Source organism: Perissodus microlepis, chromosome 7, assembly GCF_051167445.1.
Source record: "Perissodus microlepis isolate ML-2025 ecotype Zambia chromosome 7, ASM5116744v1, whole genome shotgun sequence".
NCBI classification, from domain to species: domain Eukaryota; kingdom Metazoa; phylum Chordata; class Actinopteri; order Cichliformes; family Cichlidae; genus Perissodus; species Perissodus microlepis.
The window spans coordinates 25,111,164-25,139,146 of record NC_140467.1 but is presented as its reverse complement, the minus strand read 5'-3'; the positions used below and the strand labels follow the sequence as shown (position 1 = coordinate 25,139,146).

The 27,983-nt window shown below is 38.1% G+C and overlaps 1 protein-coding gene across 1 annotated transcript; it reads right to left on the bottom strand.

Annotated features, from left to right (window-relative positions):
- Window positions 1–83: 83 nt before the first annotated feature.
- Window positions 84–27,522, bottom strand: LOC146383156 (paired box protein Pax-6-like). The gene is made up of 11 exons (XM_084934349.1): window positions 27,319–27,522; window positions 23,291–23,344; window positions 16,991–17,121; window positions 16,583–16,798; window positions 13,812–13,974; window positions 9,568–9,720; window positions 5,745–5,827; window positions 4,927–5,077; window positions 4,288–4,397; window positions 2,380–2,518; window positions 84–1,103 (listed from the first exon to the last, which is right to left on the bottom strand). Exons 1-11 carry the CDS (start codon window positions 27,329–27,331, stop codon window positions 1,021–1,023), a joined length of 1,296 nt encoding a protein of 431 aa, XP_084790475.1. The 5' UTR covers window positions 27,332–27,522; the 3' UTR covers window positions 84–1,020.
- Window positions 27,523–27,983: the final 461 nt, after the last annotated feature.

Below are 27,983 nucleotides of genomic sequence, written 5' to 3'. Positions count from 1 at the left end.
TACATATTAGCACATGACGAATCACCACCCTCATGAATCTTCTATTGATTTGTCCTTGTTAAAAGATACAATTTAAAAACACGTTTAATTGAAATAACTTTATTTTGGAAAACCTCCCAAATAACTTGAGGAGACAAATACTTTACACTTTGAAATTAGAAACAGGTTTATATCCCAGACTGAATCCAATGTTCACTCTTTTATTTTATTTTTTTTTAAGTGTTTTTACCTTCAGGCTTTGTAAATTAATGCGTTTCTGGACATCAGACCTTTAGAACTGGAACAATCTTTCTCCAACAAAGACATAATTTTTCAGTTTAAGATCAGAGTCCATGCCTGTGTTGGGACTTCTACAATACAAAACACATATCACCAGAATTCCCATTCTGAAATTCTATACACATTCCAGGCCAAGGCTTTTGGAATCTGCTTATGAAAACAATCACAGCAGACAGCTTCAAGTTTCATTAAATTCTTCCCTTTACATTTCAGTTAACATCCTTGGGTTTGTACAAACACGCCAGTATGATAAAAATGACCAACTTAAAGTAGAGGTAATGTGTCTTCCCACAAACTCTCCCAGTGGACTCTCAGGAGTTTATTTCTGTCTGGAGGTTATAATCACCAGGGTAAGGATCCACTTTCCTGAGCTTCCTCAGTACCACTCAGGTAACAGCTTGCATTCTGGACAAAGCATCCACACCATCCAGACTGTGAACGGTAGCTGATAAACATGATGTCCCAAAAACCTTTGATCCACTTACAGTCGAACTTGTACTGTTTTGCAGCAACATTAAAATCCTTCTAGTTCTGAAAACCATTTAAAATCCTTGCATCCTGTTTCTTCACAAGCATTAATAAGAGTAATTTATATTTCATACGTATTTGCTGAAGTCCTTTTTTTTTTACATTCAAACTGGAGCAAGAAGGAATAGTTTCCATTTTGATGAGACCCCAACCGTCCTGTGGTTGAATTCACTGTTGATGATCACAGCAGGCATGAATAATTGCCTTTCATCACTACAGGCGTGGCCAGTACTGTGACATGTCTGTTTCATTTCCTGGAACTTGAACTGGAACTGAGACACCAGGGGAAATCAAACCTGGTAAAAGAGAGAACAAAAGCTTTCAGTGGTGAGCCATTAAAAGCGCCACATGTCGTATAACAGGTGTGTTAGAATGACTGCAAAGGGGCAGGTGCAAATATATTTAACACAAAGTGTTAACACCAGATAAAAGTCTTTCCGTTCTATACTGATGACGATCTACACTGTGTTCAAATGTCTACACAGACATTTGGTGCTGATGTTCTTGAACACGGAGGTCAAAGAAAGCCTGTCTGATGTCCTAATGTTGTTAGTTAGTGTGAATTTATAGAAAGAAAACACTGAACCTCGTTTCAGAGTAAGTCAGGACAGTAAATATATGAATTTATCTTATATGCTTATGTATAAGAAAAACTCTGAGAATGTTGGAACATATAAAATGTCAATCAGATCAATCAGTTTGTTGATGCTGCATATACCAGTAATAATCTGTCACAGCAGGTAGCTGTCTCCCCGAGCCCTATTCTGCCCAGCTAGCTCTCATGCCAGTGCATTGTATAATGTTGTTTTGGCATATCCCATTTGCATTCAAGGTGTCCTTTGGACCAGGGATATATTGGCTATAAACAGCATCTCACATACACTTTTACTTTCACTCACTGCTTATGTTTAAGCACCTAAACTTACTTGGTTGGGTTTGCACAGTAAAATAAGTTATTTAGGTCCAGGTAAAGCTCATTGTGAAGAGTGTAAATACAGCCCTTCAGAAGTGTAACAGTACACATTTAAAAATGATGGTTAGATGCCGTGAGCATGAATGATTTAATTCAATTTAATTTATTGAATTTAATTAAATATGAGCACACACCAACAACAAAACACCATTACTGGACACCATGATGTTGACAACGGGGTGTTCTCTCCATGCTCTTACTGTCTCTCCACTATGTCTAAGTACTTTCTCCTAAAGAACTCTTTCTAATATTGTTAGGTCGTTACTTTGCAGTATAAACATGCGATGGGTGTTGGTGTATGTTGGTGATATGTAAATAAAATGTAACTAAATTGAATGAATTTGAATTGAATTTAGATTAACTTAATTGAAATTGAACAAAAAGCAACAAAAAGCACTTTGAGCGCTCAAGTAAAGTAGAAAAGAACCGGTTCATTTATTATTTAACTACGTTGTTATGGTCAGTCAAATAATTCAAACCCAGACTGACAGACATGACAGGTGCAAAATGTTTGTATGTCTGAATGTCTGAAACCTGTAAGATCAGAAGGGATGACATGTCATAAAGTGCCATAAAGGCACAGCTTCATAACTTCCTACCTGCTGACGACGTTGCAGACGATGTCATTGATTGGTTGATGTGTGGCTGCATGTGTGGAGGAGTATATGTCTCATAACTTCTTCCATTTACAGTGGGGCTGGTGGGCAGCATGCAGGAATAAGAGGTCTGGTTGGATGTCTGAAAACATAAATTAAAACCCCTTAAAAAGCAGAGTTTCATATTCCAGTGTAATCAACTTTTTCTGGTATGTGCAAGTAACCACAGATGCAGCTGAGATGACACGTGAAAATACAATTTTTCTTATTTTATATAATAACTCTTTATGATGCTTTTATTGTTACCCCAACTGCAGAAACAAAAGAATTTTCCAAATATGACATAAATATTGTATTTCTTATTCTTATTTGTTGTTATTTCTAACTCTATTGGGGTTTTTTTGTTGTAATGTGAGGAATTACACCAGGACTTCGGTTCATTTCCTTGACAATGTCACTTTTATATCTTAACGCTGGTCTAGGGTAATGAGACACCGATCCTACAGGTTATTGCAGAATGGTTGCCTGGTTTGCTCTGAGCAGATGGAAATGGTGTTTACATAGTGCTTTGTTATCTTACTGACCACTCAAAGTGCTTTAGATTTGACCATTGAGCACTTTATTCTATGCGCTTGTTGCACTCTAGCTGCCTCACATGCATAGCGAGCACAAGACACATGTCTTCAGATTGAGGGACTATTCAGTTAAATCCAGAGGAAACCAAAGCAGGCACAGGAAAAACAACCACGACAGAGAAACCCTTTAGCCTACATTATAAATTATAACCCGATAACACAATTGCAACATTGTGCACTTTAGTTTCCTAGCTCGGCAATCTAAATTTGTTTTCAATCAGTCATTCTACTTCATAAAGTTACGTTTGAAGGAAGAAGAAGGCGTACTTTATTGATCCCCGTAGGGAAATTCCTCTCTGCATTTAACCCATTCACTCAGTGAAGCAGTGGGCAGCCATTGGGCACCCGGGGAGCAGTGTGTAGGGTACGGTACCTTGCTCAGGGGTACCTCAGGGTAGCTGTTCAGGGGAATCGAACCCCTGACCTTCCGATCATGGGGCCACCACTCTACCTACTGAGCTATCCCTGCCTTTTGCCAGCAAGAAATCCAACAAAGACCACAACCTTCAAACGCTGCAAGATGTACAAAGCATCCCGCCAGAGGGTGAAGGTGCAGCATTTTCACAGCTCTATTGTGGTGGACAGAAACTGAGCCTAAATGTGAAGCTTTCCATTTACTGGTCGATCTGTGTTCCTAACATCTGTCAGTCAAGCAAGGCAAGCAGTGTGTGCCCAATAAGACAATGTAAAAGCAGACATGAAGTAAAACCTACCAAAACAAGAAGAAACTTTTAGTCACTTCTTGTGTACATTCACTATGGAAGCCTTGGTAGTAAAGCTTCAAAAATGAAGAGTGGACTATCAACTGATGTTGGGTAAGGTTTGACAAAACATGCAAAAGTGACAGGCTCCAATACATATTTGTGAATTAGCACATTGATGAGACAAACTAAATCTACCATGCTAAGTGCTTTTAAATCTCCCTGAAGATATTGACAGGTAACCATGCCACATATGGTTAATTCATCTGTAATCTTTTGGTTATTATCTTAATAGGGTTTAATATCTGTTTTTGAATAAAGGTGTAGACCTGTTTTCTGAGCTCATTAAAATTATTTAAAGAAGACAGACTAAAAAGATACTTTTATAGAATAGTGTAGTGAGGGTTTTTTCCTATGATGGTTTTGGTCTGTCTTGCTGGTGTGTATGCATGATGCATATGACTGAGATCTGCTCTATGCTATTGGGTTGGCAAAAAAGAGCCCTAGGTTTTCCAGCGCCTTTATGCAAACTGTTGACTATTTGTATATTGTTCTATCTTGTAATTTAATCTTACTTGCATAGGCAGGCTGGCAGCCATACTGAAGCTGGGCATTGCTGGGAGGCTATAGCTGTTGGACAGAACTGGATCTGACCTTCCCAGCATGGATCCTGATGAAAAGGACACTAGATAGACAAAAATGGAAATATGGATAGAGCAACAATGTGAAATTTTAACAATACTGGAGGACATCACAAGCAAACCATTTATGCAATCAACAATCACTGTCCAAAGTATCCAAGTATAGTGGGGCTGGACAGCACATACCCAATATGATGGGAAAAGTAACTGCATAATAAATGTAACTGGACTGCTAGCGTCTGACATTACAGGCCCAGATGAGTTTCCTTTAAACAATATGTCATACTAGTGTGAGAGAGAAAATATACATTTCATCTAAAATATGTTCACAATATAATTCATTGACAAACTACTATTGTTCTTCTCTGCTCCCTTGTTGTATGTCTTATAGTACTACCAACTGCTCATGAGTGGAATATCCTGAAATCATTGGTGACACTGTGTATATGATCATGTGCATGTATCTACAAACAAAAGAAAAAAAATAGAAACAAATTCATAAAAGACATCCACACATGAAAAAGACCCAGATGGACTTTCTGTGAAGTATTTCTTGAGTATCTTTGTCAGTACCTGGTGTAGTAGGCTGTGGTAGAGGCTGGTAAACACTGGTGTTAAAGCTGCTACTGATTGGAATATGGTTTGAAGGGTTGGACACCTGACGACGTTGATTTCTCAGCTTTTCCTCTCTTCTCCATTTTGCTCGTCTATTGGAAAACCAAACCTGCATGCAGCATGAGATATAAGAAAAATAAATCACTGATCATAAAAAAGACAAAAGATTGTAATCACAACATTTCAGTAGGTTTTAAAGGTTATCCTTTAATTTCTTTTTTGTTAGTCATTTCTTGTTTCCATAAGTATACTTTTGCAAGTGTGCTTATGGGAACATCAAAGCAAGAAAGTCTGTTTCTATTTAAACTTTTGGGAAGACTGCTTCAAATGATCTTCAAAAATTCTCCAGCATGATACAGAATCTATTTAGTTGTTTGAAAACCTTTCCATCTGCAGATGATTTTCCTTACTGCTGAATCCTTTATTTTAAGTGATTGAGAGATTTGCTTCTTTTAACTGAATTCATTTGAGTCTTCTTTCAATCTTATGGGCTGACACTATACACAGACAAGATGCTCCACTTCTAATCTTGAAGCCCTGATTCAAATTTTATAAGACTGAAGGTGTGTATATATGTCAGTATAATGATTTAACCCATTTATTTAAATGTCATTTGTAAATACTCGTTTGTTTCAAGAAGGTCAAATACTCACACGTTAAAAAAGGTCAAATGCTCACACGTTAAAAAAGGCAAACATTTCCATGTGACATAAGTTTTCATCTTACTGTACACACGTTCTTTGTAAACCTAAAAAAACCCTAAACATAGAGCGTACCTGTATTCTTGCCTCTGGAAGGTCTATTTTGTTGGCGAGGCGTTCTCGGGCAAACACATCTGGATAGTGTGTCCTTTCAAATTCTAGAACAAAATAATTGACACATTATGTTGAATGATTGTACTATTACACATTAATTACACAATGCAGTATCTGTTTTGGGAGGGCCCCTGCTTCAAATGGACTGAAAACATCTGAAAAAGCTATTGCATAGCCCTTTTTAAAATCTTATTGACCCCTTAAAGCACCTTTGCACTACATTTACCACACATACAGAACACTTTGCAAATCAGTAGATGTGAGGTGAGTGGGAGTAGTTAATAACACAGGTCCAGCTCATTTGTGATCTGACAAGCAAAACAAAAAAACAGTTTATGCACAGGTTTAACACTTTATAAATGTTGCTCTTTGGAAACCTCATGGCAACACAGACCAAGGAGCAGCAGCAAGAAAAATGATATGTTCTGATACAAGGGTGAAGTCTTCAGACGGACACTGAGAACGACTATTCTCTGAATTGTGACATGTCAACCACAGATGTGCCTCTTTGTTGGAAACCATTCTTCCATAACAACACAACTGTAGACTTTGTGAAAAAATACACATTTAGCCCAATTTACAGATTTGATTTAAATAAGATTATTACAGCTGTGCTATGTTCATAAATGCACACATACCCGTCTGTTGCTCTCTCATTAAGTCTAATATTTCAGCAAAAATTACCTCCTGAAAGATATTTTTCCCAAATCTATACAACTATCTGAAATACTTCTCAGCAACAGTTATATAGTATTTTCAGTATATCAGTATTTTCAATAGTATTTTTGCAGACATACATGTTATAAAAAGAAGATCACTCCTCTTCAGTGAGACATCACCACAGGAAATTCCTGATTGGATAAATCCAAAACTTCCTGAGCTGTCATCAGTTCAATCCACTTAAATTTTATTTATATTTATACAGCTCCAAATCACAATAACTGTTGCTACGAAGTGCTTTGTATTGTGAGGTATAGGCCCGACAATGTTAGAGAGAAATCCCAACAATCACACAACCCCGCATTAGCAAGCACTTGTCAACATGGACTGGTTCTTGCTTTTCTACTCTACCTGACCACTCAAAGCCTTTTATACAACATGCCTCATTTACCCATTCACATGCATACACCTTTTTTTCTGTGCTTATGTGCTTTCTAACATTCACACATGTTCATATTTCGATGGATGCATCGGAGAGCAACTTGGGGTTTATATCTTCCTCACTGATATTTGGCTTGCAGACTGGAGCAGCCAGGGAGCAAACCACAAAACTTTCGATTAGTAGGTAACCTGCTCTACCCCGTGAACTACAGCCCAATGATAAGGATCCAGCCCTAACTATATACTTTATCAGAAGGAAAGTTTGAAACTTAATCTTAAAAGTAGAGAATGTGCCTCTCTTCAATATCCAAACTGTGAGCAGATTCTCCAAAAGAAGGTGTCTGACAGATGAAGGCTCTGCCTCTGATTCTACTGTTAAACACTCTGGAAACCACAACTAAAGATGCAATCAGAGAGTGAAAAGCTCTATTAGGACAGTATTATGTTATGGGGGTTAAGATATGATGATGGATTTTAATTTTAATTCTGGATTTAACAACCAGCCAACAATGAGAAGCTGATATGAAAGAAAAATACTTCCTCTTTCTTGTTCCTGTTATAATTTTTTCTGCAGCATTCTGGATCAAATGAAGGCTTTCTAGGAAATTTAGGGAACAACGTGATAATAATGAATCACTGGTTTTTGAACTAGGTTTAAGCATCACTCTGAGATAGAATGGTTCTAATTTTAGAGATATTGCCCAAATACAGGTTTTATCCGCACCACAGTTTTATCTGAATTTAGAAGCAGGAAGTTAGAGGTCATCATAACCCTTATGTCTTTAAGACATTCCTGCAGTTTAACGAATTAGTATCTGTCATCTGGCTTAATTGATAGATAAAGGTAGGTGTCATCTGCATAGCAGTGAAAATGTATCAGAATCAGAATGAGAATACTTTATTAATCCCTAAGGAAATTATGTATGCTATGCCTTTTAATGATAATCCCTGAGGGAAGCATTTATAATGTAAACAAAAATTGGTCTATTACAGAACCCAGTGGACCTCCATAATTAATCTTGGTATTTGAATCTAATTCAATTCACTTTTAGTTATAAAGAGCCCAATCACAACAACAGTTGCCTCAAGGCATAAAGAGGTTATTGTACTCGGCCCTGAAAATCTTAGAAATATGGTGTCTAACCAGATTCTTACTCTGGATGGCATTACCTTGGCCTCCAGTAACACTGTGAGGAACCGTGGAGTCTTTTTTGTCCAGAATAGGTCCTTCAATGCACATATTAAACAAATATGTAAAACTGCTTTTTTTCCATTTGCACAACATCTCTAAAATTAGAAACATCCTGTCTCAGAGCGATGCTGAAAAACTAGTTCATGCATTTATTACTTCCAGGCTGGACGACTGTAATTCATTATTATCAGGATGTCCTAAAAACTCCCTGAAAAGCCTTCAGTTAATCCAAAATGCTGCAGCAAGAGTACTGACAGGAAAGAGAGAGCAGATTTCTCCTATATTGGTTTCTCTTCATTGGCTTCCTGTTAAATCCAGAATTGAATTCAAAATCCTGCTTCTCACATACAAACATACAAGGTCTTAAATAATTAGGCCCCATCTTATCTTAATGACCTTATATTAACATATCACCCCGTTAGAGCACTCCGCTCTCACACTGCAGACTTACTTGTTGTTCCTTTAAAAGTAGAATGGCAGGCAGAGCCTTCAGATTTCAGGCCCCTCTTCTATGGAACCAGCTTCCAGTTTGGATTCAGGAGACAGACACTATCTCTACTTTTAAGATTAGGCTTAAAACTTTCCTTTTTGCTAAAGCATATAGTTAGGGCAATAGGTGTATGCTGCTGGGGGACTCCCATGAATCATTCAGTTCTTCTTCTTTAGTCAGCTTTCTCACTCACTATGTCTTAACAGACCTCTCTGCATTGAATCATATTTGCCATTAATCTCTGCTTGTGTTCCACAGCATGTCTTTTGTCCTGTTTTCCTCCCCTCAGCCTAACCTGTTACAGCAGATGCCCGCCCCTTCGTGTTGGTGAGCCTGGTTCTGCTGGAGGTTTCTTCCTGTTAAAAGGGAGTTTTTCCTTCCTACTGTCGGGGAAGTCCCACTTGCTCATATGGGCTCATATGAATGTTCAGTTTTTCTCTGTATGTATTATTGTAGGGTCTACCTTACAATATAATGCACCTTGAGGTGACTGTTGTTGTGATTTAGCACTATATAAAGAATTGAATTGAATTGAATTGAACTGAACTGAACTGAACTGAACTGAATTGAATTGAATTGAATTGAAGAAGACTCTCCATTTAAATGAACAAACTGGAGTCTAGTTGATAGATATGATTCAAAAGTCAGGCTTATAAAATAATTAAAAGGAAAAAAAAGGGAAAATCAGGATATTTGGAGAGGGTCTTTATCTAAGTGCTTAAATGCAGACTGCAGCCTTCTTTCTTTTCTTTTGTTTGTGTTGTTTATGGTATCAGCAGAAAAGTGTTCATTATCCATTTTCATGCAAAGATGCATAAAAAAATATTAAACTAGTTTGTAATGCATGCATTACAAAAAATGTAACAAATTGAATTCATTTTAACACATTTCACAAAGGACAGAGTTTCCAGGAAGAGTTCCAGTTTTGGCAAAATCGGCAGGTACATATAGGAGGTTGTATTGTGTAGCTTTATGATGTGATGGTGAATGCCAGAAATTACCTTTTTCTAGTGCTTCTATTTGGTCCTGTGTAAAAGATGTTCTATTTCTCTGGAGCTTCCTCTTCAGCTGTAGTCTCATCTGAGTCTCTTCCGAGTCCTCACCATTGGTACAAACTGATACTGCGTTCTCCCCTCCCTCTGCCTGCGGACACTCTGCACCAAAGAAGAAAACAAGAAAACACACACCAAATGTCGTGACATTACTCCAGTGTTTCTTTTTTTTTTTTTTTTTTAAATCTTACTATGTTATGTTATCAGACTTTGGAATTTCAGCACATACAGTACTGTAGAAAGGTCTTGTATCTGATTACCAGATGATATTGCATCTTGGTACTATACTGTATTGAGAAGAAATTTATGTTACTATTAACTAATTTGAACCAGATTTAAGAAACCAGTAGAAGATATCAATACTGTGTTGCTCCAACCAAACCTTGTATGTAGGGATGTCTTTGTTGTAGAAAGGTCCTTACCCATGCACTATGTCCTTACCATGGATTTTAGAGTAGAGCCCCCAAAACCTCAATAAGATCAGTATTTGGATATAACAAAGCAGAGCTTCACTGAAGTGAACTTGTGGAGTGCTGCAGGAAGTGGGAGACTCCATTTAAGTTGGTATCATGTACTGGGGTATGTCTTAGATACACGCTTGTGTCAATAACATGAAATGTACTAATTTTTTCATGTAACTAGCTGATAACCTGATATTTCTGACATCTCTAAATTAAACCAATTGAGTTTAAAAGCACATCAGGTAGGAGATCTACAATTTGGTCTTTGAGCATACAGGAGCTCCAGCTCCCTGTGGAATGCATGTTATTTGTGGTGCTAGCCTAATTATTCATTATCCCCAACAGACAAGCGCTGCACAACAGAATGAAGCTATTGCTCAGTGTCATAGTCAGTCAGGCAGAAAGAGATGGAAATGAGAGCAGACTCCCCCATTCCCTCTGGCACACATACACACACAGGCACAAACATGCTGTAGATGGATAGGAAGGCAGCAGCCGTGGTAGTATAGCATGACTTTGTTTCACTGTTGTACTCCCAGGGTGCTGCAGGAGGGGCAGCAGCATATGAGCCTACTCCATACAACAAATGGGGCCCTCATCCACACAAATTGAAGGAAAAGAAAAGCAAGTTGCACATATCGATGCTATAAAATGTAAACATTTTTGCATGTGGACAATCTATTTAAACACACTGCCATTGAACAAAACACTGGGGGAAAATAACTTTTTTGTAATTTGATAAAATGTTCAAATCTTGTCACGTTGCCACCACCACTAGATTTAATGACACAAGGAAAAGCATGACCTATAGGGCACCTAAGAAGTAGGGCAGACTCTTTACTTTGAAAGCAAACAGTTGCAAAATTATACAGAATTTCAAAATTACGTCTAAAACATATTTTGTAATAGTTGTTTGGCTTGTCCTGTTATGAAAACAATTATGAAAAACAAATGTAATTAGCACATCATTTCTTACAGTGGTTTGCTGCTGTTGGATGTCACTCATATTGTACTCGTACAAAACACTTTCTAGTAGCAAATGCTGGTTTATAAATCCAGTGACACAGCCCATTTAAAATGACCAACTAACCTACTAAGCATATTATCTGAGCTGTTGTAAAGCAGTATAGCACAGCACTGTGGCAGCACATTGGGTCAAAGTTGATAACTTCTTTGTGTGTTTGGATAAAACATAAAATGGGGAACTGCATGAATTTACAATGAAGTAAAATGCCCAGAAAGCATTTTCAGCACTTTTAGTGTAGTTTAAATAGTGACATTGAAATAACACAAAAAAGGAAACCTGTATTAGAGTAAATACACCAGTTAATAAATCGGGGCGATATGCTGTGATTGGATGAGAAATGATTTCTTCGGTGAGCTTTTTGAATGAAATTTGTGGACGTTAAGGAATCTGTGTCTATCTATCTAGTTAGATAGATAGATAGATAGATAGATAGATAGATAGATAGATAGATAGATAGATAGATAGATAGATAGATAGATAGATAGATCTCCTGGGGAAACTGACTGTTTACACTGACATCTGTTCCTCTGAACTTCTGGCTGCAGCTCTTCACCAGATCTTTTTTTTTTTTTAAGTGTTTAAATTGGTTCAAGATTGGTCTGGGCCTGCATAGACAGACAGATAGATAGATAGATAGATAGATAGATAGATAGATAGATAGAGTTAGAACCAGAGGTGTGGACTCGAGTCACATGACTTGGACTCGAGTCAGACTCGAGTCATTAATTTTATGACTTTAGACTTGACTTGAAAAAATGTTCTAAGACTTGTGACTTGACTTGGACTTTTACACCAATGACCTGGGACTTGAATTGGACTTGCACCGGTTTACTTGAAAAGACTTGATATTTCACCCCAAATCTAAAATTTAACATGCATATTATGTAGAAAGTGTGCACCATTAATTCAATTCATTCATTCATTTATTCAAACCACACTCCGTACGTATGTGTGCGTGAGCTGTAGCACAGCCAATCAAATTAACCAGATTTTTTTTTAAGAAGAAAAAAAAAAAACGCTCAAAAATGCTGCAAGGAGTTATTTTTTTCAGGTACATAAACTATGAAGTAGTCAACAAACAAACGAAATGCAATATGCAAAACATGCAAGAAGAGAATCACAGACAGAGATGGAACAACTTCCAACTTTGTCCGACAGTTGAAGTTGCATAAAGAACGGTAGGTGGTGCTTCTCTTTTGCTACGATGAGATAGCTGACTTCATCTAACTTTGTGATGTCAACTAACTTTAATGTGATATTTTTGTCATGCGATTTTAAAGCCGGTCCTACAAGCGCATCCAAGAATAACATGCAGCTTATCTCAGAATTGTCGTTGAAAATTATTATTGGAGCTAAGTTTAATTGAGCTGCATTTATAGAGGTGCAATTTCACAATTTGTGTATATTTTCTAAGTTCACTATTTCGTCATGTGTTGAGAAAAACACAGATTTTAAAATGACATGGTCTAATATTTACATTTAGCATATAACTGCAACATTCTTTTTTTTTTCTTTTTTTTTAAAGACTCGAAAGGACTGGAAATTCAAAGTTTCAGACTTGTGACTTTACTCGGACTTTTACACCAGTGATTTGAGACGTGACTCTGACTTGAGGATAAAGACTTGAGACTTACTTGAGACTTGCAAAACAATGACTTGGTCCCACCTCTGGTTAGAACTATTACTATAAAAACTACTGTAATCTCAAAAAATAATAACATACATTTCATTGTGTTTGAGACTCTACATGTTGCTTATTCATATGAGCAGATGGTTTGAGATATATCTTCGCTCTGTAATGCCAAAGATGTTGATCTGTTTCATGAAGCCGTCTACTCTCTTTGCAAAAAGTTTTTGCAGTTTCTTGGAGAACTGAGAGAGAAAACAAACAGCCCTGTAATTTGTAAAATGGTGTCTTTTACCTGCTTTATATGAAGATATTACATTGAAAATGTGTGAAGAGAAGAAGAGACAATATTGAATGCAAGATAACAGCTATAAGCTAAATGACTGACAGCATAAATGGGTGGTGGAAATGTGAAGTATGAAAACAATAAGAAAATAATTCACAGCACATGAGTTAGAACAATTCATTTCAAATTGAAGCCCTCATAACTTTTGGAGCATACTGCTAATCACAATTGAGTTTGCTCAGTTGTGATTGCATAATGTTGGTGTGGAACCTTGGTTATTGATATTTCAATATTACTCGCACTTTTGGGAACTGTTGATTTTGTTGTCCTTCTACTATTAGTATACATTTCCAGGTCACTTTATTGCTTCATTGCTGTTCTGAGTTTTCAGAAACCTCTACTTTATTAGGATTTCCCACACAACCATCTGTAGACAGCAGACAACAGTTCATGGAGTGAAAATGCTTATTGATGCCAGAGGTCAACAGAGAATGGCCAGACTGCTTCAAGCTATTTGGAAGGAAACAGTAACTCAGATAACCAGTCCTTTTAACCAATATATGCAGTAGCGCATCTCCTAACTCACAACTTGAAACTCACAGCTTGAATCAAATGGGCTAAAGCAGCAGAAGACCGCACTGGTCACATGTCAGATATGGCTACAATTCACATGAGCCCACCAAAATTTAACACCAATTCAAAACATTTGGTTTTTGTAAAATTAGAAATCGTCTCTTTTGTGAACGAATTAGTGAAGAAGAATCGCAGTGTTACTTTGAGTTAATGTCTCACCAGTGGCAGAGAGTGCTGTCCCAGGATACCATCCTGAGCGTCCTCCCCAGCTGCTTTGTGCATTGAGCATCTTGAGTTTGTCAAACATCCCTTCAGCTCCCACTGTGCCCATTGGTTGCTTGTCACTAGCCAAATTCCTAAGCACTCGATTTATTGATGAAACCTGGTGACAAACACAACAACATAATTACATAAGACACACTTTAGTTGTATATTATTGTCATTGGTGGGTTGAGGATGTAGCACTTGTGCAGGGCCAGAAGTAATGATTCCTCCTTGCTTGATAATAAAGAAGTGTTTGTGTAATTAAAATCTCCTCTCTCTGTGGTTATTGAGGTACGCTGCTAGACTGCAAACAGTAGGAGAAATGTTGGAATCACAGCTAGTGCAGCAAGCAGCTGATCTGGCACAGATGCTGGCAGAGGAGTTGGCTGTACACTTCCTACTTGCTTCAGGGCGGCTGTGGCTCAGGAGGTACCGTGAGATCAGTTTGCTATTCAGAAGGCGGGTGGTTTGATCCAACCTGCAGTTCAAAAACATCCTTGTGAAAGATACTGAACCCTGATCTTGTGCAAGATGCATCCATCGAAGTTTGAGTGTATGATCATTAAAAGTACTTAGGATTAGAAAAAAGCACTGTATGAATGTATGTGCAAATGAGGCTTGTCATAAGAAAAGCACTTTGAGTGCTCAAATTGTATGGAAATTGGGTTCCAGTCATCTGGAAAGTGAACTGAACTGGCCCCCCAAAGATCATCACTGCCAGTTGAGAGGCACTGCAGTGGGGACTGTTCATTCCTCATTCATTTACACACAGGAGCTGAAAAACACAGCCACATGGTGGTTGCAACTGAGAGATGCAACTAGAGACCAACAGCTGCGGGAAATGGTGGTCTTGGAGCAGTTTGTGGATGGACTGTCAATAGAAACAGCAGACTGGGTGAAGAGAATAAGTCACTAGGAAGCTTGAAGGCAGCGGTCACAGATGAATCCATGCGGGGCACCACGCTGCAGCAGGCTGTGGGCAGAAGGCTACATATCCGATTCCAGCACCATGGAGGAAATCCCTTCCGTCTCAAGCACCTCACCGCACCTCTCTGCCAGGTCACATTAATCTCATACAGCATCATGGTGAGACTTCCCTGGGAATGATGGTTCAGTCACTACTCTGTAGGTTGTCAGAACAGAGATGAAAAGTAGTTCTAAAAGAATTGAAAGACATGCTGGAGATGGAGGGGAGAACCAGATTCTCGATGGACTAAGGTGATATCTAATCCCATGCCCTGGCTGAGTGAGCTCCTGGACTGGTTAGGCACTCGGAATTTAACACTACTGGCAGATTCCCTTATCTCCAGAGACCAAGCGAAAAATGCCTTCTCCACTGTGCACCAATTTGTCATACTCGCTTTTGTTTGCTTGTTTGGTGCTCCAGCCATCTTCCAATGCCTTCTGGTTGGGTGCCTCCCATGTTGGATATGTTGCCTCCTACCTGGATGACACGATCATACACTGCAACACCTGGGTTGAGCATATGCAGCAGGTAGCTGCAGTGCTGGAGTCCTTGTTGCAGGTTGGGGTCACTACCAACCCAAAGAAGTGTGCAGAGAGAGGTATAGTATCTGGATTACCACTTTTGCAGCAGGCAAGTGCACATTACAACCTGCCCACAGATGAAGATCAAAGAGAGGTACATCAGTTTTTGGGGCTAGCTGTTTACTATGGGGAGGTTTATCCCAAACTTCGCAGGCCCCTCTGACCCACCCAGAAAGGTGTCTCACATCTGGTCCAATGGGCGGACTGGTTCCAGATGGCATTTGAGAGGGTGAAACACCCCTACCTTCTTTCTCCCTGTTATCTTGCAGACCAGTGCTTCAAACTAAGGCCTAGTGGGCATTTATGTCTCATTGGGTGTGTGGGGTCGACTGCCCACTGCTCCACATTCAGTCTATTGATTTATCTGTTTACATCAGCAGGAAAATGTCAGAATGTGAACCCACTATAGCAGGGTACAAAATAAATGCTTGTGAGTCTGGTGCACTGTTGATTTTAAATGTGCTACAGTGTAGTAAATATGGTGGGGGGGGGGGGGGGGGGGGGGGGGTAAGTTAAGTGGGTTAAGTCAGGTGGGGGGGTATGAGGCTCGGCTGCAAGAGGGAGAGGTGGAGCAGGATGGGGAGAGTGGCACATCTGGTGTGCATTTGATAATCATTCTCTCTCTCCATACTGCAGGCGTGGGGCTGGAGGATGAGGGATGAACAGAGTGAAGCACAGAAGCAGTAAAGCTTCAGTGCTGGGCTGTTTGGAGGAGTAAACATTATTCCTGTGTGCTGGAGCCGTTTGTGTAGTTAAAATCTCCCCTCTCTGTGGTTACTGGGAGAATTTGCTACAGCCTCCTATAATTTTCTGTTGGACTGTTAACAATATGACTTAACAATGAGTAAATACAGTGGCTGTCCACAGTCAGATCAGGTATATTATTCGAGTGAAGTGTTGTTTTAAAGACACTTTTAAAGACAATAATGCTTCTATATGTAGCAACCCCACTTGCAGCATGTCACTGCACAACAACAATAGATATTGTCTCATAAAACAACTCACAAGCACCCTGCGACAATTATTTTTGTCATTTGTTTCTATACAAATAAAAGTAAACTCAAAATGTACATGAAATATCTAATTAAATATGGTGAAGGGGGTTTTAATGATTAGTCTACCTTGTCATGGAAAGATTTTTAATTACATGACTTTGCTGAAAAACAGAAGGGTCTTACACTCGGTATATTGTCGTTGGTGCAGACTCCCTCTGCAAGCAGCCGGTCTCTGATCTCCCAGGCAAAAATGGATGGACACTCTCTCTTGTACTGAGCAATTCTTCCCACCACCTCTGGAGTGGCCACTCTGGGTTTACTCCCACCTATGGCCCGTGGACGGATTGAACCTGTCTCATAATACCGGCCTAAGATCTTACTCACACAGCCATTAGACACCTGGGCAACATAATAACACACATCTTTGTTAGACAATCTTTGGAACAATTATATCTTGCCAGTAAAAAAATAAAATAAAATAAAAAAATACTTCTCTATTTTTTATTTGTTCACAATGTCTAGCAAGAATTTGCATTTTTCTGTATGACATGTGATGGATATTTTTGTGGTGTTGTAACCACCTTGCAATACCTGCAGTATTCTGGATATGTCACATGGTCGAGCACCGCTGTGTGCCAGCTCCACTATCTTCTGCCTGGTAGAGTCAGGTAAAGGTCTCCCATTCACAAACACACCTCCCAGCTGGTTTACTCCACTGTGGCCTACACAGATATACCCACATACCCACCATACCCACATGCACGTGCACACACACACACACACACACACACACACACAGACACACACACACACAAAGGTTTTCAGCAACTTATTTACTGTATTATTTACTCTTATTTTACTCTATAACAGCAGAGGCCCAAAGTAATAAAAAAAGCAGCACTAATGAAACAAGTGGATGAAAAGAGCAGGAAAACCAACCCGAAATATGAGAACATAAATAGAAAGATTTCCTCCGACACTGTGTATTTTGCGGTATCCTTATATATTTTAGTTATTGCATGTACAGCATATAGTAATGTCTAGCATTTCCAAATGTTATCTGTGTTTTTTTCTGTCATCAGTTAAATAAACAACTATGTTCTGATGTTCTTCCATGCGTTAAACATGTTTCGTTTTAGCCTTCTTTGACCCAGGCCTTTTGTTGCTGCACTTCTTCTTTAAAAGGATTGAAAGCTCTTTTTTTCAGTCAAGTTATAATAAAATAGAATAGAATAGCCCTTTATTGTCATTGTACATGTACAATGAAATTATGTTTTTTTTGTTTTTGTTTTGTTTTTTGTTTTTTGTTTTTTTCATAATGTTTCCATCTATTCGAATGTTTGGGATCATTGATGTGACATTAAATTCACCACCTTTTCAAATTCCTCCTGACTGGGGGCCATATTTTCATTCAATATTGGGTTAAACAAAATTGAAATTATAGTGCATAATTTTGCATTAGATACAAGAAAGCTGTGGTGGTCACAGGTTTGTCATTACACTTTTCATCCAGTTACAGTTAACTGGAAATTATATGCTTAATTACTTTTGTTTTAGTGGACAAAGGAGTACTTTATTTGTACACAGATAATAACTACAGCATTTGCTAAAGTACTGAAGTTTCCTTCAGGATTACCACGATGAAACAAGCATACACACATAAAGACTCACAGGTGAAAACAACACACATCTGCTGTTGCACTTTTTGAGTATTACTCTGTATCTATTTCTGATGTGCTCACATTCATTGATCTATAGCAATAGCTGTATGTGATCATCCTTATTATTCCTGAACTGCAGCAGCTTAGGTTGGAGTCCAACCTCCAGTCTCTTTTGTAAAGTAAGTTTGAATGAAGCAGAAAACACTTTTAACATGTTGCAGGTCTGAAATGTTTCAGCGGCGGGAGCTGACACATGCTGTGCCGTGACACTGTTGGGGTTAAGTAGAGATTTATGCTGATTCAATTGTCTATTGTGTATTAATGGCTGTGAGGGGGGAAGCATATTGCAGATTTTTTTTAAATCCTCATGGATTAATAAATCAGACAACCATCCAATACACAAAGACACACACACACACACAAACAAAGAGAAAGCAAGGTTGTTGTTGTTTTTTTTCAGAAGTCATTTAGATGCACAAACATACACTCTGTTAAAGTTTTGTTTCTTTATTACTAATGTCATCCATCTATCCATCCGTCCATCCAGCCAGCAGCATATAGCAGCGGTAGGGACATGTAGGCCTGCAGGGTGGAGATGGGTGAGGGGGATCCCACCTTCCTCACCTGCCAAATCACACCCAGTGTATAACAGAAAGAAAAAAATTACCTCAGCTATTCTCTATGTGAGAAGTCAGACATCGTGTTTCTATATATTTCATATATACCAATGAAAAGTAATGATGGGTGGCTGCAGTAGCTGTTGCAGTAACCTGCAACCAGCAAATGCTACTCTGGTCTCTGCATGTCTCTGCATTTGTCTTTAAATAATGATTAATAAAATAATCAGCTGTGCAATTCAAAAAGCTGTCTGTTCATTTAGTTGCATGCAGACAACAGAGAAGACCCCAGTCTTCTCCTCTATTGCAGGAGAGCTTCTCAGCTAGAAAAACAAGTGGATCAAGTGGATCACAAAAGGTTTGTGCTCCACAAAACCTCGCACTGTCAAAGCTTTGGCTTTGAACAGCTCTTCTGCTTAATTAAATTATAGAAAGAGTCACGGCCTCCACAGAGGTTACTGCTGACTTTAGGTGTGAGACTGCATTATTTCTAATTGTCCTTCATGCTGCCTCACATCATGTTCATTTTGTGTTTTGGGGTTGATAGTTTCACTGAAAAATGTTAATCACAGTCCCACTTCCCCAGGGAAAACACTCAGGCCTTCCTCTCTTGACACACAATTAATAGACAGACATATGGAGTCAATTTGGACCTCTCTCTCTCTCTCTCTCTCTCTCTCACTCACTCACACACACACACACACACACACAAACAAGAGCAGGTGGGCTCTTGGGAAGAGATCAGCAGCTTTCACATTAAATCAGCTCTTTCACACTGAACCTGACTTCAATTAACTTTCGCTTTAACAGTGTAGTGCTATCATTGACAAAGATCTTCAAATAAAACAAGAATATGGTTCATTCAAACCTTCCGTTGTTCAGTGTCTACACAGCACAGCTGTTTCCCATCAAACATTCTAGTAACAGGAAAAATATTGTTTGTTGTTGCCTTTAAACATAAATGTTTGATGTTGTAACAGCAGCGCGGTTAAGATTTAGTTTCTCTTACAAAAGAAACCGCTTGATAAAACTGTGTAATGCATCTATTTTTTCCTACTTATCCAGTTATGGCTCACAGGTGCCTATCCTACTGTTTAGAATAAGCAGATAACCCATACATATTTTTATACTGCCCAGAAAAAAGCCATGCAAGTGCCAGTAAAACCTAACACAAAGGCCCCAGCCTAGGCTTGAACTAAGGAGCTTCCTAAAGTCAATGTTTGAGGCAACAGCACTAATCACCACACCACGAAACTGCTATTTTGTATTATTGTGTACTTTGCTAAGATCACTCAAGCCTCATCTACGTAGTTACACTTTCCAGCGATGGTAACTGTGACAAAGCTAGCTAGGTTTTAGCTTCTCATGACCAGTGTTTTGGAAAATCGATTATCTAAAACCTCCAAACCACACAGCAACAGCGGTAGAGCAGGTCTGCCAATAGGAAGGTCAGTGTTACAGTTCCAGATGAGTGGCAGGGTACTGAAGTGTGTGCATGATAGCTAAAAAACACTTAAAGGTATCGAATAAAGTACCGTGCAAATGGGTGGATGTGGCTTGCAGTAGAAAGCACTTTGAGTGCTCAGAGGAGAAAAGTATTGTAAGTTCCAGTCCATTTTCAGGGTTGCTGCATTATAATCTGTTCTGTTTTGGACTACTTATTTCTGGCTACTGAGAAGCAGTACACTTCTTAGACCTCCTTCTAGGCAGAGGAAGAAGAGATACTCCAGGGGAACATACTGAGCTGCTTTCAAGGTTTGGCCTATAGGGCCTCTTCTCGCTTGTACTTGCTCTTAGTTTTATATTGGGCCAAATGCAAACTGTCTCCTGAAGTGTGCACATTTGCACCTTTTACCACAGAGAACAAGTGGGAGAAACAGAGATTTTTTTTTATAGTGCAGCAATATATCTATGGACCGCCTATACAGTTAGAGGTGATATATGAAAAGTGCCATACAAATGCAAACTGTTAACATTTATAGACAAACCATAAGACAACATTTATATGACATCAAGACAATGTAAGGTGTGAAGGGAGGGGATGCAGGTCAACTACGCAAAGCTGATGCAAAGAATGAGCCTGTCTCAGCCATGTCTCAGTCCAGCATCTCGAGTGAAAGGCTGGAGGAATGACAAGCCAATGAGCCACAAAAGGGCAAACGTTACAGTAAAAATTCTATTCAGTTGACATAAGTTCAAATATTGAACATTTCATTCCTTGATGATTTGGTAACACCTGTAGTTGTGTTAACAGCAACTTATTTAAACTTATTTTAAGTTGTTCTAATATCACATCCTACATAATTCTGTAGAGGAGCAAAACTGTCAGTTGTCATCTTCATAAAGAAACTGACTTGTAACTGGCCTCTTCCCGTGCACATAACATGAATCTGGTAACAGCAACAGCATGATTCTGCAGCTTATTACCTGAATCTCACATCTTATTGCTTACTGTGGCTGTTCTTTTTCATTCCTTTATTACTTATACACTATTAAACAAATGTTCATTATCAGAGTTCATAAGTGCTATGGCTGTTGTTAAGTGTGCTGCACGTAAAAGTCTTTTAATAAAAATGAAATGCTTTGTTTTTCTTAGTGAAACAAACGATGAAAGGTTAAGTTTCACCTAAAGGATATGTTGCCCTGTATCTGAAATTAGCATTCGATTTAATAACACAGTGAATAACGAATGTACGTAGTTAGCTTTCTTGAGCTAGAAGCTCAGATTCACACTCTTGCCCAAATATCATCATCATGTTCAATTTTAAAATCCAGAATTTGTCTGAGACTTCAGAAACACACGACTGATCCCACAATTAATAAATGAACAATTCATTTTTATATACAGTTTTATACAGAAATCTTTGCAATTACCACTGTATAGTGACAATCTTTGTTCTCAATTGTGACTTTTTTGTCTTTCACTTGTTTCCTGTTTAGTTTCAAGTTTAAAGAATTCTGTTTAGAAGTAACTCTTAGACCTAATAAATCGAAGTCGTCTTCCGTTTCAGACGTGTGTTCATAGGTCATACTGCACACTCACTGAATTATGTTGACTACTGTATGCTAATCAGTCATCAATAAATCTTAACGCATTAATGATCTAAGCAAATAAATATTAGTCATTTTAATGATCTAATAATAAAAGCAACCATTCAGACATTTAGTAATAATATTCTGCAAATGAAATTGAGTTAAAATTGATCCTTGGCCTCATCGTGGTGAGATCGAGTGATACTTATCAGGCCACAGATGCAAGAAAAACAAGCAGACACACAGAAAATGCTGCAGACACCTTTTGTTAGGTGGAGTTTACTGTGAGTCCTGTAACCAGTGTAAATTTAAGGGACATTTACATACAAGGCTAAAGAGATTATATGTGTATTGTTGTTGTTTTTATTTGTTTGGGTGTTTCTTCACATGTTCCTCAACAGTGCATAATCCAGTGTGATCATTTTAGATCATTAGTCTATAAGATTTTTTTAATAAATAATTTAAGCTTATTCCAACTTGGGCAACATTCATGTAGTTTAGATTTTTAATTTCAACTTTAATAACACCGTACTCTCTGAGAACATCTACAACCTCTTCGGTAATCCTGCCTAGTGTGTTATTATTACTGGTAAAAAAGTGACACAACTACTAAATTATACCTTATTGATGAAAGGGTGTTTGTTGTTTTTAAAGACATCAAAACACTAAAAAAAGGAAGAAAATGTTTTTAATTTCTGTCATTTGCTTTTATCTGACTGTTTTTAATCTTACCGTCATCTAAGTCAGTGCTGATGTCCATTCATGACCTTCCAAACCTCTCATTAAATATGTCTTTTTTGATCACTTGGAAAATAAAGTTAAAGAAAAGTAAGCTTAAAAAATAAAAAAGAAGAAAAAATTTAATTAGATGATGAACTAAGAGTAGCTGAAACCACATTTTGCAGCAGGTCTGGTAGATAATCTCTTCACCACACCACGTATACAGACTTTCAAATATTAAGCTATTTTATTTTGAAAATATTTTCCTTTATATTTGGTGTGTGTGGGAATGTGCGTTTCATGAGGCAGCTTTGCTATTTACATGTCCGGCACGCGTGCCTATGACATTATGAATTATTTGGAGTCAGATTTCTGACCACCTAGTGAATGTGGTCACTAACATTCATTCAGATCTGACTCTGTTTCTGTCTGGTCTTTCACGATGGACAGATATAGTAGTTTTTAAAGTTTTCTGCCAGAAAAACCTGATTACAAGAAAAACAATAAGCTGAAAGTCACTATAAGGACTCATAAAGCTGTTCCACATCAATGATCAACTTTTTTTCACATTGTTGCCAGGTACACTGATGCTATAGAAAAACCACAAAGCAATAAACCAGAATTGTCATTTAATGTGATCAAACTGTTTTACAACATAAGTTGCTGCATTTCCAGTGTGACAGAATTACAGTCAGTGACTTAAACATTTTAAATGATTGTAGAGGTTAGAGATTTCTACATGTATGTATAGCGCTATAACCCTTGATAACACCAGACCTGGATTTTTTTTTTTTTTTTTTTTTGATAAAGTAACATTAAAAATGAATAAGAACAACATATACTTTTGAGAAGAAACTTACTGTTTTGCATCATGGAGGCCACACCACTCTCCCAGCTTGTTTGACTTCTGTAATCTGCACAAACAGAGAAGATGTGAGAAACAGCGTACTACACATGCCTCTACCTGGATAGTGAATTGCAAGAAAGAATAACCTGAATCTCTAAAGGTCAGATTTGCATCATTAACTTTATGCAACAATGTAGAAGATTACTGACTATGTTGTTTTTAAGATCTTTATAGGGGTGAAGATTAGATAAAACTGAAAAAAAGACTTTGTCTGGATGGTGGACTAACTATCCTATGGTTGGTAGTAATGCACATATGAGCGCTCACACTCAAGATTTCTGGAATGACATGATTTAAAATGTACAAAAAATCCTTCTCTATACTTCTTTTTTTAATAACCTGACTGACCATTCATTATATTTTCTTGCATACATGTTTTAAAAATAGTAAGAAAAACTATATGGCTCCAAAGAAATAGGTCTAGTCATGTAGAAACTAGGAGTGAGAAGTAGTTGCACCACAGACAAGGATCAAGCAAAAACACCCAATAATATCTTTTTCTCAAGTTTATTTTTTTTGTTTTTAAGAAAATATCTCCAGCAATACTATAAATTTACAGGACGAAAATATTTCTTTTGGGGGAAAATGTGACTATTTAATTAAATACAGAAAATAGCCTAGCTAGCCAAATAGCCTAACCACTGAGCTGTCTAAGTGACAAACTATTTTTTCAGCTTTGTTTCATATTTTATTCTTCATTATTGGAATTACATGTTGATCATAATAAAATAATAGTCAAAATATATAAATAATAATCTAAAAATAAATTATAGAAATATGTCAATTCAGACTTGTGTTACAACTAAATGAGATCATAGTATTTTGTCACAACGATACAAAGTTTTGCACAAAAATCCTCTATTTTGTGCCGTTTCAACATAATTTCGAGTGTAGCGTCCTGCTGAAATATATATATATATATATATATATATGAATTGTTTTCATCTTTAGTATATAGAGCCGCTTATCAATCATTCAATAAATAAGTCACCATTATGAAAGCATGATTAGGCAGAGCAATAGGAGCAGTTTTTGTGATTCACTTGTAGAGAAACACATGACACCCCTATTCTCAAAATCACAGCCCTATTAGGTTAAGTTGAGAAAAACCTAACCAAGAAAGGCTTCAAAGCAGCTTTCTCTTAAGCGCTTGTCATTAACAACCTGCATAATGAACATTAAGCAGCTCCACACAAGAACAAACGCTTACACATGCCGACTGTGGCACCTTGTTCCCGCTATAACTCGGGCTTTTCTCCCAGTGAAAGAAGACAAAGAGCCGGAGGAGCGGAGCGGCGGCTCAGCTCGGTAAATACCCGCCGGGCTTTGTGTGTCCGCGGGGTTTTAGTGTCGTCGCCTCGTTAGCTGCGGCTCGTTAAAAAACTCGCGACACAAAAACGCAGCGGGGAGCCCAATTTGACCAGCACAACTGACATAAAAGAGTTCTGTTGGACGCAGTGATGACAATATAAAAGTTTCATTCAGCTGCATTCACTGCGTGGATATGAGAGACAGACGGAGAGAGAGAGACAGAGAAGCATTTCAGTCAGGAGTATATATATATATGTGTGTGTGTGTGTTTTATTATATATGCAGCGTTTCCTTATATCTCTTGACCGGTACGACTTAAAGCTTTAGGCCACATCAGTTACAAGAGACCACAGAAATAACTTTTTACTGGAATCTGTTCCCACTTCATTTGGCAAAGCATCAAGAGGCTGGACTTTTTGGTAGCTCATAATTAAGCAGTGTGTTCACGATCACGGTCTTTTACAGGCTGTCCACATCACCAGGGAACACATACACTGTCATACTGTGGATCTATACTTTGTACTTTGTACATCTGAATATAATTTGGTAGTTAGTGCTGGTTTGGTTGTTATTTGGGTAGTTTTGTATTATTGTAGGGTCTTTGAGGCAACTGTTGTTGTGATTTGGAGCTATATAAATTGAATTGAATTGGGTAGATGAGTAGCCTGTGTGTTACACATATATATAACTAACTGACGGTATTCGGTTAGCTTCTAATTGAAAATATTAACGTGGAACATGAAATGTAAAAAGAACGCCTTCTATTCTAGTTTTTGCATCATGATATTACTGGATAAAATACTTCTTGGAAAGATGGAGGCATTTTCTCGCTTCCGTCAAATGAACAAAGTAACAGATGTGACTCAGGTGCACAGAGCAGACACGTGTCTTAATCCTCCTGTCCCCAGTACAACATATGGCAACAGCCCACACTTCGCTCTCATCCCTTAGACACACACACAAAAATAATATGTTCTGAATTCGCACGCTGGATGAATTTATTCCGGCCTGATTAATCATGCGTTTAATTGGCTTCAATTTGATTAAGATGTTCATTAACGACTGACTTAATTAGATCATCAATTAAGAAAATATTTATCGTAAACTGCCTGTGGATTTCAAAATCATCTCAGTCAAAACAGCAAACGGTAGACTTTGAAATTATTTCTGAGGTGACGTATTTTTAAATGTGCTCCTAAAATAAAACACGTTTTCCAAACAGGGATTTTGAGTCGAGGCCTAAAAAGAAAAAAAACATTCAAATAAAAAGCAAAGGTCTTCTCCCACAGTGTGATCGTAGATGGGTTTAAATAAACTGACGAGAGTAACTTTAATGGTTGGTGTCCACATCCTGTCGTTTTAGGGTTTGGGGGATTTTATTTGTTTGTTTTTCGTTTGTTTGTTTAAAAATGTTAAAGGAACGATACCTCCTGCATATTTTAGATGCCGTCTTTACAGACAACAAGTGGCTACAAATGGTGATGAAGTTCGTGTGTTTTATTTTGACCCTTCAGTACTGTTTAAATACAATCGCTTTAGCAAGATGGCAATTATTACCATTATCACTATGATCGCGATGATGATATGATTGTTATAATATAATGAAACATCGCCAGTCTGGTGTCAAACAACGCCCAGGCTCGGCAGAAACACGGGGAGTGCGTTAAAGTGTTAGAAAGCGGTGTTCACCACTGTTCACTTGTCCTTATAAATCTGATATTTAATAACTGTTCAATAGAGGATGCGCAACAATCTCTGGGTGGTAGAAATTGTATGGTAAATATATTCCTATATGTAACCCATTTATTATGGGTTTAAACAGAACATCCAGCATACCCATAATATCTTTGTTGCTGGATTGTTTAATTCCAATCGCAATGAAGGAAAAGGCGGGATTAAGTTTATTAGTTAAATTAGAGTTTAAGGCTCCTGCTTTTTAAAAAACACTCTCGTTACTTTCTGCGGTAAAGTTCGGGGAAACCTTGTCCTGCGTGAAGGCAGCAGCGGCTCAGTCCACAGCGGCCGGGATCACCTGTCGCTCACCGCACCGCACAACTATGAAAAGAAGGAGTTTTTTTTGTTTGTTTTCTCTTTTCTTCCCGACCCGGCTGTTTTAGTCTGAAAGAACATAACCCTGAACAAAGCACAGCAATCCGGCCCTGTGCAGAGGCCATTGGCCCGCGATCACACACACACATCAATGTCTTTGGAGTTTAAACCTAAAACCAATCAATGAATAAAAATCTTAAAAATTGAATTAAATTAAACCACACACTTAAAACAACACTTCTCTCTGTCTATAATGAAGTTTTTTGCAGTAAAAGAGGGGAAGGGCTTGTTTGGAAAAGTTGGTCACCGTTACATGTTCCGTCTTTCTTCTCTTTTTCTTGTTCTTCTGTTTTTTTGGTAATTTAATAAATTTTATTTAAAAGGGGGACCGAGTACAATTAGAAGATAAATGTTGCCATTTCACCCATTGTACCAGTTAGCGTAACGCTTCTGATAATTTTCTCTTTCTTCCAACAACAACAATAGCAAAGAAACAAATCTAACGAGCTAAAATGCTTTTACATCAGCACTTGGTTCTCACCCTTCAACCTTATCCGTTATAGCGCGATAACTTTTCAACTCCATCCTTGACTAAGAGAGAGAGAGAGTGAGCAAGCTTACCTTTCTGTGGCATGTTGCAGAATCAAAGTTTTGGTTTGTTTAGTTTTCCAACAACCTCTTTCTTCTATTCTTTCCTTCACTTAGTTTCTTCTTGACTGAAGAGACAAGTGCACAGAGATAGAGACACAGAGCTGGTCCTCTGAGAAGGAGGAGAGAGAGAGGAGGACAAGTGGGAGGGCTGTGCCAGTGAGAGAGAAAATGGGGACCAAGAGTGGAAAGGATGGGGAGGAGGGTTTGAACGGTATGGGCTAAGTTTGCATGTGTTACTCTGATTTATTGGGTAAAATTGGCAAACATTTAAAGAGATAGTGCTTTAAATTGTTACAATTGCATGCACATGCTTTGGACAGGCAGGTTTTGACCTGGATTGCTTCAGTGGTTCGTGCAGTGGATCTGAAAAGGTAAAAGAGCTTGGACTGTTAAACATGATTAGACCTGTTGTCACTGCCTCCCCGAGTTTCGTGTGCCTTTTGTGTTTCTTTAAGTCTCTTCACTAAAAAGTCATGAGGGGTGACGAATCTGGCAATATGAACTACATATGTTCTGTGTTACTAATTTCTATTTCTCATCTAAGCATGTCTTAGTTTTGTACTTTACTATTTGGCCTTGAAGCACTTTTAGTCATTTAATCATTTTGAAATGAGGGGAAAGTTATATTTTTCACT